This window comes from Taudactylus pleione, unplaced genomic scaffold, assembly GCF_031769625.1.
Source record: "Taudactylus pleione unplaced genomic scaffold, aTauple2 ptg000196l, whole genome shotgun sequence".
NCBI lineage: Eukaryota > Metazoa > Chordata > Amphibia > Anura > Myobatrachidae > Taudactylus > Taudactylus pleione.
In genome coordinates, this window is record NW_028284598.1 from 499,508 (window position 1) to 517,169 (window position 17,662).

Consider the following 17,662-nt stretch of genomic DNA (forward strand, 5'->3'; position numbering starts at 1 on the left):
CCCTTGTGCTGTACACGGTGTAAATCCCCACGCCCCATATTCATTCAGGGTTTCAGTGTGTTACATTCATAAATACTGTATCCTATCCATGGATTTAGCAGCACAGGAACAGTGATGTCACAGTAGTAATGAGCCTGACATGGATGGAGCGGTATATACCGTATGACTGCGCCATGTGCTCCCAATCCTTCGCTCATTCACATAAATCAGGGGATGCGGCATGGCAGGCGCATGGCTAGGTGCGGTGGCGCGGTGCGTGCAGCTTTGCAAACCGGTGCAGTTACAATTGGCCTGTGTGCAACTCTGTATTAGCTCCTAAGTGAGTGAGCAATAAGGAAGATACTGTATATATGTATATTTGGCATCTATTTGCAGTTTCCCATAGCAACCTTGATAGAGCTGTTAGGTATGGTGCCCGGCTGTGTGACTCGGATCAGTTTCCTGTCGCGCAGGTCACAGTGACGACAATCGGATACGGGGATAAAGTCCCCCAGACGTGGATTGGGAAAACCATCGCGTCCTGCTTCTCCGTCTTCGCGATCTCATTCTTTGCACTTCCAGCCGTAAGTATCAGCACCCCTGTAATGTCTGACCATACATTATCCCTCCTAGACTGTTCGGCCTCTGCCCTACACCCATCTGGTCCCTCTGTATAGTCTCTGTGGAGGCAGCTTTTGTGGGGGCCCAGAAATTCACCTGTGATCTCTCTGAGACAAGAAGAGTTTTCATTTATGGAGGGTAGTACCCCCTATATCCTGCAGGTGTCAGTGATGATACATGTTTAAATCAGTGCTCATATTCTCAGTATGAGAGGCTCCCCCCTGAGCCTTGTCCTTGGTTCTGACACTCTCTCTAATCTCTTAGGGCATATTGGGGTCTGGTTTTGCCCTAAAGGTTCAACAGAAGCAGCGGCAGAAACATTTCAACAGGCAGATCCCGGCCGCAGCGTCACTAATCCAGGTACTAGATCTGCAGTGTGGTTGGAGATGGCTGTGTGTGATAGACAATGTCACCAGTGTCTGATTGCCTCCCGTACAGACCCTCTGGAGGTGTTACGCTGCTGAGAAGTCCTACAGCTCCACAGCCACATGGAAAATCTACCTGACCCCTCCAGAGCAGGGCAGTAAGACGGCCACACTGCCAGCCAGCCCCGGAGCACGTAGACAGGTCCGGTGATTCCTGCCAACCCGCCCTGGTGTCATCTAATGCCCTGTCTGCATGAGCCCCCATCCCCAATCTCCTAAGTATTGTGTCTGCAGTCGCTGCACCAAAGGGGACTCCTCACCTTTGAGACTATACAGGGATGCAGAATTTAGGAGGCAACAACCTTGAAACATTAGCATTGGGGAACATTACAGGGGTAGTATCATTGGGGAACATTACATGTGGTGGTATCATTGGGGAACATTACAGGGGTAGTATGATTGGGGAACATTACACATGGTGGTACCATTGGGGAACATTACACGTGGTGGTATCACTGGGGAACATTGCACATGGTAGTATCATCGGGGAACATTGCACGTGATGGTATCATTGGGAAACATTACAGGGGTAGTATCATTGGGGAACATTACAGGGGCAGTATCATTGGGGAACATTACAGGGGTGGTGTCATTGGGGAACATTACAGGGGTAGTATCATTGGGGAACATTACACGTGGTGATATCATTAGGGAACATTACAGGGGTAGTATCATTGGGGAACATTACAGGTGGTGGTATCATTGGGGAACATTACAGGAGTGGTACCATTGGGGAACATTACACGTGGTGATGTCATTGGGGAAGATTACAGGGTAGTATCATTGGGGAACATTGCAGAAGTATCATTGGGGAACATTACACGTGGTGGTATCATTGGGGAACATTACAGGGGTAGTATCATTGGGGAACATTACACGTGGTGGTATAATTGGGGAAGATTACAGGGGCAGTATCATTGGGGAATATTGCAGAAGTAGTATCATTGGGGAACATTACAGGGGTAGGGAACATTACACGTGGTGGTATCACTGGGGAACATTACACATGGTAGTATAATTGGGGAACATTACAGGGGTAGGGAACATTACATGTGGTGGTATCACTGGGGAACATTACACGTGGTGGTATCATTGGGGAACATTACATGTGGTGGTATCACTGGGGAACATTACACGTGGTGGTATCATTGGGGAACATTACATGTGGTGGTATCATTGGGGAACATTACACGTGGTGGTATCATTGGGGAACATTACACGTGGTGGTGGTATCATTGGGGAACATTACACGTGGTGGTATCATTGGGGAACAATATACGTGGTGGTATCATTGGGGAACATTACAGGGGTAGTATGATTGGGGAACATTACAGGGGCAGTATCATTGGTGAACATTACAGGGATAGTATCATTGGGGAACATTACACGTGGTGGTATCATTGGGGAACATTACACGTGGTGGTATCATTGAGGAACATTACACGTGGTGGTATCATTGTGGAACATTACACGTGGTGGTATCATTGGGGAACATTACACGTGGTGGTATCATTGTGGAACATTACACGTGGTGGTATCATTGGGGAATATTACACGTGGTGGTATCATTGGGGAACATTACACGTGGTGGTATCAATGGGGAACATTACACGTGGTGGTATCATTGGGGAACATTATACGTGGTGGTATCATTGGGGAACATTACAGGGGTAGTATGATTGGGGAACATTACACGTGGTGATATCATTAGGGAAGATTACAGAGTAGTATCTTTGGGGAACATTGCAGAAGTATCATTGGGGAACATTACACGTGGTAATATAATTGGGGAAGATTACAGGGGCAGTATCATTGGGGAAGATTGCAGAAGTAGTATCATTGGGGAACATTACAGGGGTAGGGAACATTACACGTGGTGGTATCACTGGGGAACATTACACGTGGTAGTATAATTGGGGAACATTACAGGGTTAGGGAACATTACATGTGGTGGTATCATTGGGGAACATTACACGTGGTGGTATCATTGGGGAACATTACACATGGTGGTTTCATTGGGGAACATTACACGAGGTGGTATCATTGGGGAACATTACACGTGGTGGTATCATTGGGGAACATTACACGTAGTGGTATCATTGGAGAACATTACACATGGTGGTATCATTGGGGAACATTACACGTGGTGGTATCATTGGGGAACATTACAGGGTAGTATCATTGGGAAACATTACACATGGTGATATCATTGGGGAAGATTACAGGGGCAGTATCATTGGGGAACATTGCAGAAGTATCATTGGGGAACATTACACGTGGTATTATCATGGGGGAAGATTACAGGGGCAGTATCATTGGGGAAGATTGCAGAGGTAGTATCATTGGGGAACATTACAGGGGTAGGCAACATTACACGTGGTGGTATCGCTGGGGAACATTACACATGGTAGTATAATTGGGGAACATTACAGGGGTAGGGAACATTACATGTGGTGGTATCATTGGGGAACATTACACATGGTGGTATCATTGGGGGACATTACACGTGGTGGTATCATTGGGGAACATTACATGTGGTTGTATCATTGGGGAACATTACACGTGGTGATATCATTGGGGAACATTACACTTGGTGGTATCATCGGGGAACATTACAGGGGCAGTATGATTGGGGAACATTACAGGGCAGTATCATTGGGGAACATTACAGGGGCAGTATCATTGGGGAACATTACAGGGGTAGTGTCATTGGGGAACATTACACGTGGTGGTATCATTGGGGAACATAACACGTGGTGGTATCATTGGGGAACATTACACGTGATGGTATCATTGGGGAACATTACACGTGGTGGTATTGGGGAACATTACACGTGGTGGTATTGGGGAACATTACACGTGGTGGTATCATTGGGGAACATTACACTTGGTGGTATCATCGGGGAACATTACAGGGGCAGTATGATTGGGGAACATTACAGGGCAGTATCATTGGGGAACATTACAGGGGCAGTATCATTGGGGAACATTACAGGGGTAGTGTCATTGGGGAACATTACACGTGGTGGTATCATTGGGGAACATAACACGTGGTGGTATCATTGGGGAACATTACACGTGATGGTATCATTGGGGAACATTACACGTGGTGGTATTGGGGAACATTACACGTGGTGGTATTGGGGAACATTACACGTGGTGGTATCATTGGGGAACATTACAGGGGTAGTATAATTGGGGAACATTACACGTGGTGATATCATTAGGGAAGATTACAGGGTAGTATCTTTGGGGAACATTGCAGAAGTATCATTGGGGAACATTACACGTGGTAATATCATTGGGGAAGATTACAGGGGCAGTATCATTGGGGAACATTGCAGAATTGGTATCAATGGGGAACATTACAGGGGTAGGGAACATTACATGTGGTGGTATCACTGGGGAACATTACACGTGGTAGTATAAGTGGGGAACATTACAGGGTTAGCGAACATTACATGTGGTATCATTGGGGAACATTACACGTGGTGGTATCATTGGGGAACATTACACGTGGTGGTATCATTGGGGAACTACACGTGGTGGTATCATTGGGGAAGATTACAGGGGCAGTATAATTGGGGAAGATTACAGGGGCAGTATCATTGGGGAAGATTACATGTGGTAGTATAATTGGGGAACATTGCAGAAGTAGTATAATTGGGGAACATTACAGGGGTAGGGAACATTACACATGGTGGTATCACTGGGGAACATTACACGTGGTAGTATAATTGGGGAACATTACAGGGGTAGGGAACATTACACGTGGTGGTATCACTGGGGAACATTACACGTGGTAGTATCATTGGGGAACATTACACGTGGTGGTATCATTGGGGAACATTACACGTGGTGGTATCATTGGGGAACATTACAGGGGCAGTATCATTGGGGAACAGTACAGGGGTAGTATCATTGGGGAACATTACACATAGTGGTATCATTGGGGAACATTACACATGGTGGTATCATTGGGGAACATTACAGGGGTAGTATGATCGGGGAACATTACAGGGGTGGTATCATTGGGGAACATTACATGTGGTGGTATCATTGAGGAAGATTACAGGGGCAGTATCATTGGGGAAGATTGCAGGGGCAGTATCATTGGGGAACATTAAACGTGGTAGTATCATTGGGGAACATTGCAGAAGTAGTATCATTGGGGAACATTAAAGGGGTAGGGAACATTACACGTGGTGGTATCACTGGGGAACATTACACGTGGTAGTATAATTGGGGAACATTACAGGGGTAGGGAACATTACACGTGGTGGTATCATTGGGGAACATTACACGTGGTGGTATCGTTGGGGAATATTACAGGGGTAGTATTTTTGGGGAACATTACAGGGGCAGTATCATTGGGGAACATTACAGGGGTAGTATCATTGAGGAACATTACAGGGGTAGTATCATTGGGGAACATTACACATGTTTGGTATCATTGGGGAACATTACACGTGGTAATATCATTGGGGAACATTACAGGGGTAGTATCATTAAGGAACATTACAGGGATAGTATCATTGGGGAACATTACACGTGGTGGTATCATTGGGGAACATTACAGGGGCAGTATCATTGGGGAACATTACACATGGTAGTATCATTGGGGAACATTACACGTGGTGGTATCACTGGGGAACATTACAGGCGCTGTATCAATGGGGATCATTACACGTGGTGGTATCATTGGGGAACATTACACGTGTTTGGTATCATTGCGGAACATTACAGGGGCGGTTTGTCGAACAGTTGATCATGAAGACATATCATCCGTGTAAGCATAGTGAATGTCGACACGCTGTATGTTACAATTCGACCATGTCGACATATCATACTACACCCATTTGGTGCAGTATAACTTAGGAACTAGCAGCGGGTACCCCATTGGAGCTGCCAGCAGTAGTGTTCCTTGCGGACATTATAAGAGACTGGGTATATTGTTACAGGACGCAGGGCTCTCAGTTATTTGGTGGCTGAAATCCTTTGCTCTTCCCCCAGAACAGAAGATGTAAAAGGAAGACCAAATCTGTACACGAGGCCATTGTCACCCCCACAAGTCCCACTCTGGCCCCACTGTGCCTCTCTAGAGTACCCCGGGCCAGCCCCCCGGAGAATGCTCTGTCTGTGCCTCACATCACATATCATCACACAGAGGGGGAAAAGAAAGACCTGAACTTCCCAGCTCCGACAGGTAGGGGGCAGTCAGTGCTATGTGTCCCATTGTGCAGTTCTGCTACTTTGTGTCTGATGCTGATACTTAGGTGGAGATGTATCAAATCTTGTAGAGAGATAAAGTACCAACCAATCAGCTCCTGTAATTTTTTTTTAGCACAGCCTGTAACATGATAGTTAGGAACTGATTGGTTGGCACTTTACCTCTCTCCACTTTAAACCTCTCCAAGCTTTAATACATCTGCCAATTAATAATTGTTACTCTGATACTAGGATTAATTTGTGGTTTGATAAAACAATGTATTGATCTACTGTATATACAGGATTGGTTACTGTATACTTAATTTTGATACCGTCAAAATATTGTGAAATAAATATGTCATTTATTTATTAACAGTTATCTCTATAGCGCACACATATTCCGCAGCGCTTTTCAGAGAGTATATCAGTCATTCACATCAGTCCCTGCCCCGATGGAGCTTATAATCTATATTCCCTACCACATGTACAACACTAGGGGTAATGTATGTGTCAGAAACCAATGAACCTACCGGTATGCTGTTGGATTGTTGTAGGAAAACGGCGCAACTGGAGGAAACGCAACCAAATACAGAGAGAACATATAAACTCCACACAGATAGGGCCTTGGTTGTAATCGAAAGCCCGTGGTCTCACAGCTCTGAGGCAGCAATGCTAATTATTGTGTTATCATTTTATGGATTTAGGGCCTGATTCAGCATGGATTGCAATTGCAACAGCGTACGCAGACCAGCTGATTGTTGCACTCTGTGATTGCACTGTGATTACAGACGCACTGTTGAATCCATCGCTGAGTGAGTGACAGGTGGTCAGCGTTTGGCGGTGGTGACAGGGGGAGTGGCTGCAGAAACGCAGGTGTGCCTGTCCGTTGGAACGCTGTTGCATGGGTGCTCATAAATTAGCCACTGCGATAGCATACGCAGCTTGTGTACTCACTGCGTGCGACGAGACTTGCAAATTCTGACGCGGGTCAGAGCTGCTGTAATTGTGCGTGACGGGCAGATGTTACCGACTGGCAGGTTTTACGGATGTGAGAAGGCCGTAGTGGGCGTCTCTATGCTGGCTAAGCAGTGGCAGACATTAGCATATTTTCGCAGTTTCATTGCGTGCAATTACGCAGCTGCGATCCGTGCTGAATCAGGCCCTTAAAAACCCTACTGGTAGATTTGTGTCTTCCCTAATTTGTTCCTAGTGTTTGCGTGTCTGTGGTACAGAAATTAGAATTCAAATTTGAAACAATGCTGCCTGATTAAATGGTAGGACTGTGGGGCCTATTCATCAACACTAAAATAACGGTTTTAAGGACATTTTCCTTAATTACCGTTATTTTAGTATTCATTAACACACTTAACACAGGAGACATCACTGATATCTCCTGGTTAAGTCTGCCTGCGTTAATACATTAGTTTGGGGATGTAGAATTTATGCTATTCATCAAATTCCGAAAATTATGTATTTTCGGAATTTGATGGTGTTACTATACGCCACTCTCAGGTGGCGTATAGCGGGTGACACTTACCTGCTTTCAGCTGGGCAGATCCTCCTCCGGCTTCCTCGTCCCTCCTCCGGCTGCTGCTCCGACTATAGTTCTCCCGGCAGAACACAGGAAAGTTTATTAAAAAAAAATAAATATATAATTTTTTTTTTATAAACTTTACTGTGTTCTCCTCTTCAGACGGGAGGCCGGGGTCCGTGGCTTCAGCGTCCAGGTAGGTGGGGGACTGGGAGGTGAGTGGAAGGGGGGAGGAAACAGAATTACCGCAGCTGTAGGCAGTGCTGCGCATGCGCTGGGTTTACGAACGTAACGGCGCATGCGCAGCACTGATTCCAGCTGCGGTAAGTTAGTGTAGACAGGGACAACTATCTATTTCCCGATAAGCTGTCATCGCAAAAATAACAGCTTTTCAAAATAGATAGTTATGAGGAATGAGGAATTCCTCCGGTAATTAGGTAGAACTCCATGCGAGCTCTAAACCTAATTACCTCCAGAGAAAGTTTAGTGTTGATGAATAGGCCCCTGTGTAACATGCTGTCGCTGTATAAAGTATAATGATTATGATCCCTGCAATTATGTCAAAGCACACAGCGCCATCTACAGTTTGTTAGAGGTGGCTGCATATGAAGAAAAATACTGTTGTAACCAAACGCTGTTTCATTATTAGTTTACACAAGCGGAGGTCATTTATGAAGTGCAAAACATCCGCTACGCAGTTGTTGGTTTTTTTTTGCACAAGGGCACCTTCAATTCCGCTAAGGTATCAGGGTTTACAGAGCAACATGGTTATGTCTACGGAGCAGAAGACATTGGCATGAGGGAAGAGATAGGAGGAGTCAGGGTGGAGCAGGAACACTTTTCAGGAGTAGAGTAGAAATAAGAATTTATTTTGTGGAGCGGGATTATTGAAATCGTATAATGAGATAACAAAATGGAAAACTCATTTTTAGGGGCGGCCGCACATGGCCAAATGCAAAGGCTTGAATGTTGCACAAGCTCAGAACTGTGGTCCTCGTGCCTCGTCCTATGTTTTTATCAGGGACACTTTGTGCCTCCATGAGAAGCAAATTTGTAGGCGGACTTTTTTTTAAATTTATTTAAACTTTGTAGACACACAAAAGGGACATTATACAAAATACCCTGATGTCATCTCACTCTAGTGAGTACTATAATCCAGTGACGAGGCCAAACCAAGCGATAGGTTACCATAGAAACCGCGGCGCTTTATGTAATGGAAGGAAGTTCGTCCCCAGATCTGTTCACCTCACCAGAAACATAAGCTTACCAGACATTGGGCCTGGATAGGAAGGGGACGCTAGGCCGATGCTTGCGCAGTTGAGCAATGTTTGTTATGCTGCACATGCATACTGAGTGATTGATGGTTAGTGTGCGTAGCTGGTAGCTGGTTAAATGTGGCCATGTCGAGAGCTTCCTGGTCATTTTGGAGTGCTTGTGGCTCAGTTCCGACCGACTGACATTATTATTATTATTATTATCCTTTATTTATATGGCGTCACAAGTGTTGCATTGCACCTTACAGAGTACATAAACTAATACGTGAACAAGAAACGAGTAACTTACAGTACATTAAAGTGCAGGACAAGGACCCAATTTATATACATTGCTGCAATAGCGATTATAGCACTCACAATAAGCAGCAGGGAGTTAGCAGTCAGGTGTTAGGTGCCCTTGTGGGGAGTAAGGAGTAGAAGAAAATGTAAAGAGAAGCACATGAGGGAAGAGGTCCCTGCTCGTGAGAGCTTACATTCTAAAGGGGAGGGGCAGACAGACAGGCGTGACACAGAAGGGGAAGATAGGAAGGAAAGAGCATGAGGTGGGTTAAGATGAGAGCTGGAAGGCCTTGATGAAGTAGTGGGTCTTAAGAGCCCCTTTGAGGATTGGTAGTGAGGTGCAGAGTCTGATAGGGAGAGGGAGAGAGTTCCAGAGGTAGGGAGCAGCATGGGCAAAATCTTGGATGTGGGAGTGGGAGGAAGTAATCAGTTGGCAAGAGAGGCGGCATGCATTTGTTGAGCGCAGTGGACGGGCGGGAGTGTGAAGGGAGATGAGGTCAGAGATGTAAGGGGGAGAGGATTTGGTGAGGGCTTTGTAGGTGAGTGTAAGAACCTTGAATTGGCATCTGAAGGTAAAGGGGAGCCAGTGTAGGGCTTGAAGGAGAGGGGAAGCAGATGTAGAACGTCTGGAGAGGAAGATAAACCGAGCAGCAGCACTGAGAACCGATTGTAGTGGGGAGAGGTGAGAGACTGGGAGGCCAGCTAGGAGAAGGTTACAGTAGTCCAATCTGCAGATGACCAGCGAGTGGATGAGGGTTTTAGTGGCATCCTGGGTGAGGAAGGGTCTAATCCTGGAGATATTTTTGAGATGGAAACGGCAGGATTGCGAGAGGTGCTGAATGTGTGGTTTAAATGAGAGGGAAGAGTCTAGGATAACTCCAAGACAGCGCACTTTGGGGCTAGATGAGATAGTTGTGCCATCAATAGATAATGAAATTGTGGGAAGTGATGTAGTGGAAGAGGGTGGAAAGGTGATCAGCTCAGTCTTAGACATGTTAAGTTTAAGAAAGCGCTAGGACATCCTTGACTAGACAGCAGAGAGACAGTTGGAGATATGGTTGAGGAGAGAGGGGGATAGGTCAGGGGTGGAAAGGTAGATTTGAATATCATGAGCATAGAGATAATATTGGAGGTCAAAAGAGTTCATGAGTTCCCCAAAAGAGGCTGTATATAGGGAGAATAGGAGAGATCCAAGAACAGAACCTTGGGGAACTCCTCCTGTTAGTGGAAGAGGGGAGGGAGGAGTCATGAGAAGACACAGAGAAGGAACGATCAGAGAGGTAGGAGGACAGCCAGGAGAGGGAAGTGCCACGTAAGCCAAGAGAGTGAAGGATTTGCAAGAGGAGAGGGTGGTCTACAGTGTCAAATGCAGCAGAGAGGTCAAGGAGAATGAGCAGAGAGTAGTGGCCCTTGGATTTGGCAGCAAGGAGGTCATTGCATACTTTCGCGAGGGCAGTTTCAGTGGAGTGGAGATTGAAATGAGTCAAGCAGGGAGTGGGAGGAAAGAAAGGTGGTAAGGTGGTTGTAAACAACATGCTCAAGGAGTTTGGATGTAAAAGGGAGGAGAAAGATGGGTCAGTAGTTGGAGAGAGTGTTAGGATCAAGGGTAGGTTTTTTAAGAATGGGGGAGACAAGGGCATGTTTGAATGCAGAAGGGACAGTGCCAGATGATAGGGAGAGATTAAGGAGGTGAGCAAGATGGGAACAGGCAGAAGGAGACAGGTAACAGAGGAGACGGGAAGGGATAGGGTCAAGAGGGGAGGTGGAAGGAGGGGAGGACCGGATGAGGGCCATGACTTCCTCTCCAGAAACAAGGGAGAAGGATGTCAGAGTTGGTGAGACAGATGGGGAGGGGTGGTCAGGGAAAGGAGGGGGAGGAGTGCTGAGGGTCTGATGGGAAATGATGTCCTCACACGTATGGAGTCAATTTTAGATGTAAAGTAGGTGGCAAAGTCAAGGGCAGAGAGCGAGGAGGGGAGGGGAGGCGAGGAGGGGAAGGGCAGAGGAGGGAGTTAAAAGTGGCAAAGAGACGCTGGGGGTATGAGGACTGGGAGGAGATGAGGTTCTGAGCAACCATAGGGCTGCTCAAAAGATCGATTATGTGACCAATGTGCAAACGATGATACGTCTTCATTCCTCTTCTCCTGCTCCGGCATAGCTGCAGCAGAGGGGGTGCCCAAACTCGAAAAACGGGACTGTCCGACTGAAAATCGGAATGGTTGGGAGGGGTGTGCTCTCTATAGGGTGGCACCCCTGTCCGACCGCACTGGTTGAACGTGTCTCGAGCCGTCCCTGCACTAGGGACCAGTGACATCACTGAGAATGCAGCCTATCCACTCACTAGGAACCAGTGACATCACTGAGAGTGCAGCCTATCCACTCACTAGGAACCAGTGACATCACTGAGAATGCACCCTATCCACTCACTAGGAACCAGTGACATCACTGAGAATGCAGCCTATCCATTCATTTGGAACCAGTGACATCACTGAGAGTGCAGCCTATCCATTCATTAGGGGCCAGTGACATCACTGAGAATGCAGCCTATCCATTCACTAGGAACCAGTGACATCACTGAGGTATAATTTAAAAACATTCCAAAAACGACTGCAAAGGAAAAACATTACTAAAATCCATCGTAACCAATCAGGTTTATGATCTCAATTTATAAGCTGTACTACAGAAATAACAGCTGGAATCTGATTGGTTACTATGGGCCCCATCTAAAAGATGGCGAGAGCAATGCTGTACAAACAGCGGTAATCTAAGATATAGAAAATACAGAAAAGTGGCATAACCCCTTTAGCGAGCGCTAAAGGGGTTACTTTGCGTTTGTAAATGGGGCCCTCTGTGTAGTAGCCCCTCTCCCTATATACCAGTTTTCACTGATGTCCTTTAGAGATTTTACATAATATCTTTAGTTTTTACTGAATTTATAGAAGAGTGAGTCAGTCAAAAATATAACTGATCTGTCCTCATATAAAGCTGGGGCCTATATTACCCTACTTTACCCTACATTTCCCTATATTACCCTACATTACCCTATATTACCCTACATTACCCTATATTACCCTATTTTGCCCTACATTACCCTATATTACCCTACATTACCCTATATTACCCTACATTACCCTATATTACCCTATTTTGCCCTACATTACCCTATATTACCCTACATTACCCTATATTACCCTACATTACCCTATATTACCCTATATTGCCCTACATTACCCTATATTACCCTACATTACCCTATATTACCCTATTTTGCCCTACATTACCCTATATTACCCTACATTACCCTACATTACCCTATATTACCCTACATTACCCTATATTACCCTACATTACCCTATATTACCCTATATTACCCTACTTTACCCTACATTTCCCTATATTACCCTACATTACCCTATATTACCCTACATTACCCTATATTACCCTTCCAGAGCTCCGTCAGCAATATTCCTTTTTTTACCAGACACGTTTTACGTAAAATGCGCCCAACTCTCCATCAGTCCTGCAATGTTCTCTCTCTCTTCTGCACTGCACTATTATATATCCAATCATCTCTACTTGGTTGTTCTCTCTCTGCCCTGTCCCATTTCTTGTTCCCTCTCTGGCAGGTCGCTCTCGATCTTGGTCCACTCTCTCTATCTGCACCTCTGGTATCTCCACAGCACAAGGTATTAAAGTCTAAACTTTATGCGCCGTCCTTTAGTATAAATTCAGTTGTGTAATAGTAAAAGGAAACTACAGTCAGTCTCTAAAGAATCATACACAGTACTTAATTAATAATACATTGATTTGACAGGATGGGTACAGGAAGCTGGCGTTCGGGGTCCCGGCGTTCAAAATCCAGACGCCAGAATCCCAACAGGGTTAGGATACCGAAACCTGTTGGTCAGTATCCTAACCTCCCCCTCCCTTCCTGGTGCCTAATTCTAACCTCCCTCTCCCCACACCCTAAATCTTACCCTTCCCATTAGTGTCTAACCCTCCCCCTAACCCCGCTATTCTCGGCGGTCGGGAATGCCAGCGCCGGGATTCTGACAGGTGTCGGGATTCCGGTGCCAGCATTCTGACCGCCGGAAACCCCTGTGCCGGGATATTAAACGGATCTCGATTTGACAATCATTGCCCTTATTTTTATTTATTTTTTCTGCAGCCTTATGGCTGAAATACGCAACTTCTGTCCAAACGTATTTTGCATTCTATAACCTGAAGTCCCTGCTAAGTTGATTCCAGTGCAAAGAGCAGAGTTCCCCTTATCAGTGGGACTCATTTATTACAATAATTAAGTGGTCGTGACGGAAATACAGTCGGGGGGAGGAAAAGGTCATGAACAGAGATTTTTCCGGCTGTATTTAAAGCTGAGATTTGGTTTTGCCTTTAAAAAAAAAATAATATAGGCTTTAAATCCCGGGACAAAAATCCACGGAAATTGGCGATTCTAACCAATCACGGTTCATTATATTTTACCCGTCATCTAGTAAGAATCGTGAATTTAAGTCATACCCAGTGACTCCACTAAATGCAATGTGTTAGTAACAAAGTAATCAGCATTTTAAAGTTTTGTTCAGGAAACCTTTGCTGCTTAACCTGTACATCCACCCGGGTTACACACAGACGTGTCACCCAGTACTACAACCCCCATCATGGCATGCTTGCTGAGTGTGATAATGGTGCATCTTCCTACGTTTCATCTGATCCCTTTCTATAAAGCTGTTCTTCTAAAGCCCAGGAAACAAGAACACAGCAGGTGGTGAGAAACCACTCTAACATGCAGCATAGGGGGAATTGTATGGCACAGACGCATGAGGCTCTGGAAAGTGATAAACTGGAGAGTGATCATCGACCAGCCACTCTGTATTCAATATGGAAGTAGGCGAAAACGGGACCCGGCGAAACTTGAACAGGCGGAAAGTACTGTCAGATTTGGGGAAATCAGCCTGAAACCCCCCAAAAGATGCTCTGACATGGGGGTTCCCTATGGTACCCCCCGATTTGGCTTGCTGAAGGTATTTGGTGTTTCTAAACGGGCTCAATAGTTGCTAAATAGCGTTTTTCTATACGTGGTGCAGAATAGTATTCAGGAGTATTTTTTCCAGAAAATAACTGATCCCAGCAAATTTGGGGTACTTGAAAATGGGGGTCAGCATATTTAAAAGTTGCTAAAGTGAAGTTGTAAAAATTGTGAAAAATCCACCTGCCGCAAGCACCTGCAATCAAAAAAACACATGGGGCGTACTTGGGGACCCCCCCAGAGTCAAGTTCGCTAGTTTTTAACCTTGTCCCCCAATATATTTTTTTTTACACCCCCAAATTCAAAGTCATTATTTGGGGTGTTTTTTTTTTTTTTTTTTTGACACAGTTTACCTTTGGGGGACTGTCTGAAGGCTGCAGGGGGGTGGTCCCGCAACGTTGCACCCCAAAACCCCAATTCTGCACTTTTTTCGGCCTCCCATTCATTCGCCTATTACATTGTATTGACTTTCACCTAGGCAGAAAATCTTTCAAATTGAATACGGGGTAAAACCAAAACAGGCGAAAATGACGTCATCGGCGAAAAGTTTTCAACAAAAACACCCAAAAACGGCTTTTCGCTTCAAATTGAATATGTTTGAAAAATGACAGTTGGGAGCTGATTGGTTGGTCGTTTATCACTCTCCACTATATCACTTCCCCAGAGCGTCATACATCTGCTCCAATAAGTCATTGCTGAAAAGTAGGGACCATTCTGAAGATCTGGAAAACTCCCTCGAAAATAGGGACAGTTTCATGTACGAAATAAATGATTTCAGGGTTCTAAGGTTTGTCAATATTTGAGACACCTGTCTAGTGCACCTGTGTAGCTGGCAGAGGAGGGCTGGGCGCCGGTAGGGTGAAATGCTCCGCCATTGTGTCACCTCTATCCTCTGTCCACAGGGAGGACCCGGCCGGAGGTATCCCTTCCGGACATCTCCCGGACTAACAGCTACACTGACGACATGGATGCAATGAGCGAGGAGAGCCCCCTGCCCGCCGTGGCCGATATATCACAGTAAGGATCCCTGGGGGTGGGGTAAGGGGTAAGGGGGTGTTCCCTTCTCTGGGCAGAATATCTGGGTTATACAAGGAGCATCTGCCTAGGGGCCACTGAGATGAAGTGACAGTGCTTCTCTATAGACAATGGCAGGATAATAAAGCTGGTGTCCCCGTGCAGAGTCACTTCCTCTCTTTAAGTCTAATGAAGGGGCGCACGTGAAACATATATACACTGATGTGCCAAAAGTCATGGGACAGGTGCCTAGAGTCTCCATCTAGCCCGGAGAAGTTCAGCATCTCGGCGTGGCATCAAGATGGAAGACCTCTGGAGAGATGGTGACCCATACTGTCTGGATAGCTCCCCACAGCTCCTTAATATTTTCATGATCTTGGGTGAGAATGGACCTCTCCACCACGTCCCGTAAATGCTCGATTGGGTTCACATCAGGCGAACGTGGTGGCCATACCATCCAACGGAACTCTCCAGAATGCTCCTCGAAACCAAGTCTGGACAACTTGGGACCGATGACACAGAGACACAGAGCACTATCCTTCTGAAATATTCCATCTTTGTGGGGGTAGATGAAGTCCGTGAGGGGCTGCAAATGGTGATCAAGCAATGCAACATAGCGGTTACCGGTCAATGACGTGTTCAGGCGGATCAGCGGTCCCAACCCATTCCTCGTGAACACACCCCACACCATTATAGAAACTCCACCAGCCAGCACGGTGCCTCGTTGGCAACTGGGGTCCACAGTCTCATGGGGTCTGCGCCCCACCCGAAACCTACCATCAGCCCGAAACAAATGGAACCGTGAATCATCGGACCGCACCACATGTTGCCAGTCCTCCAGGGTCCAGTTAGCGATGTCAGGTGAGGGGAGGCGCTGTGTCCGGTGTCTTGTGTTAACAGGGGCACTCTGGTGGGTCTTCTGCTCCCATATGCCAAGGAAGCTAAAGATCGCTGCACTGAGCTGCTGGATATGCGTCTGGTACCTCCTGCATTGAATGTGGATGTGATATGAGCCAGTGACGCTTGTCTATTACCACGGACAATTCTGGCCAGACGATCCCAGGTCACGATCATTAAAAGCATGTGGTCGGCCATTGCGCTGTCCATGCTAGGTGACAATGCCTTCCATGAAGTATTCCCGGTACAAACGTGACACCGCATATTGAGGGATGTTAAAAGTCCGCACAACTTCGGAAATGGAATGTCCCTTACATCGGGCACCCACTATCATGCCCCATTCCAACTCCGATCATTCACGTTGCCTTGCCATGAGCAATCTATCCGGGGTTCAGAAGACAGGGCCGCAACTAGGGGGGGGCTAGAGGTGCACTTGCACCGGGTGCCGGAATGCAGGGGATGAAAAAAGGCTGACTGACTGACTCATGGTGGCTTGGGGTCTGCAGATTCATAAAATGGGCATCCAAAAATGGCCGCCGCCAAGGAGGAGACAGATGCTAGAGGTCCTTACTGGACCTCTAGAGTCTGTCTCCTCCTTGGCAGCGGCCATTTTTGGATGGCCGTTTTCAGCAAATTCCATGTGGACTAGACGTCCGCATGTACTCTGCTGAAAACACCCATCCAAAAATGGCCGCTGCCAAGGAGGAGACAGACACTAGAGGTCCAACTGGACCTCTAGTGTCTGTTAGGCCAGCGCAATGCACACAGCATTCCCAGAATTGAAACCCCCTGGCAAAGAGCAAAACCCTATGGCAATGAGCATGTAACCCCTGGCAATGAGCAGAAACCCCCTAGCAACGAGCATGAAACCCCCTGGCAACGAGCATGTAACACCTGGCAACGAGCATGTAACCCCTGGTAATGAGCATAAAACCCCTGACAATGAGCAGGTAATTTTAAAATAATTAGAAGCCTTACTGTGGGGCATGAAATGGTCAGGCAAGTATGTAAGTGGCACTTTGGTAATAGGCATTACAGTGTGTGGCATAATGTGTAATGGGCATTATGGTGTGTGGAATGATGTCAGTCACTATACCAGGGAAGTTTGACTAGTGCACTGCCTTATGGAGGAACAAGGACAAAATCCAGGTACGGGAAGGGAGAGGATGTAAAATTGCTGCCTTGCACCGGGTGGCAGATATCCTAGTTTCGGCCCTGCAGAAGACTCATGAAATGTCAGATTATCAGATGCAGGTCTGGGCATTTCCAAGATTATGGCTTTTGGCACTTCAGTGTATATATACAGACACAGCGAAACACCACTCAGAGTGTACCAGAGGCGTTGGGCTGCGACTTTAACCGCAAATGGGCCTGATTCAGAGATTTTCGCAGTTTGGTTGCCATGATG

The 17,662-nt window shown here is 46.4% G+C and overlaps 1 protein-coding gene across 2 annotated transcripts in view; it reads left to right on the plus strand.

The window, feature by feature from the left end:
* LOC148518925 (potassium voltage-gated channel subfamily KQT member 1-like) overlaps window positions 1-17,662 on the plus strand; it is a 146,681-nt gene that overhangs the window by 96,651 nt on the left and 32,368 nt on the right. For both annotated transcript variants that reach the window (XM_088476831.1, XM_088476832.1), the window contains exons 8-13: window positions 453-563; window positions 865-960; window positions 1,039-1,167; window positions 6,039-6,231; window positions 12,944-13,003; window positions 15,246-15,360. In XM_088476831.1, coding sequence (XP_088332957.1) covers window positions 453-563; window positions 865-960; window positions 1,039-1,167; window positions 6,039-6,231; window positions 12,944-13,003; window positions 15,246-15,360 — 704 coding nt within the window. The remainder of the gene's footprint in view (window positions 1-452; window positions 564-864; window positions 961-1,038; window positions 1,168-6,038; window positions 6,232-12,943; window positions 13,004-15,245; window positions 15,361-17,662) is intronic.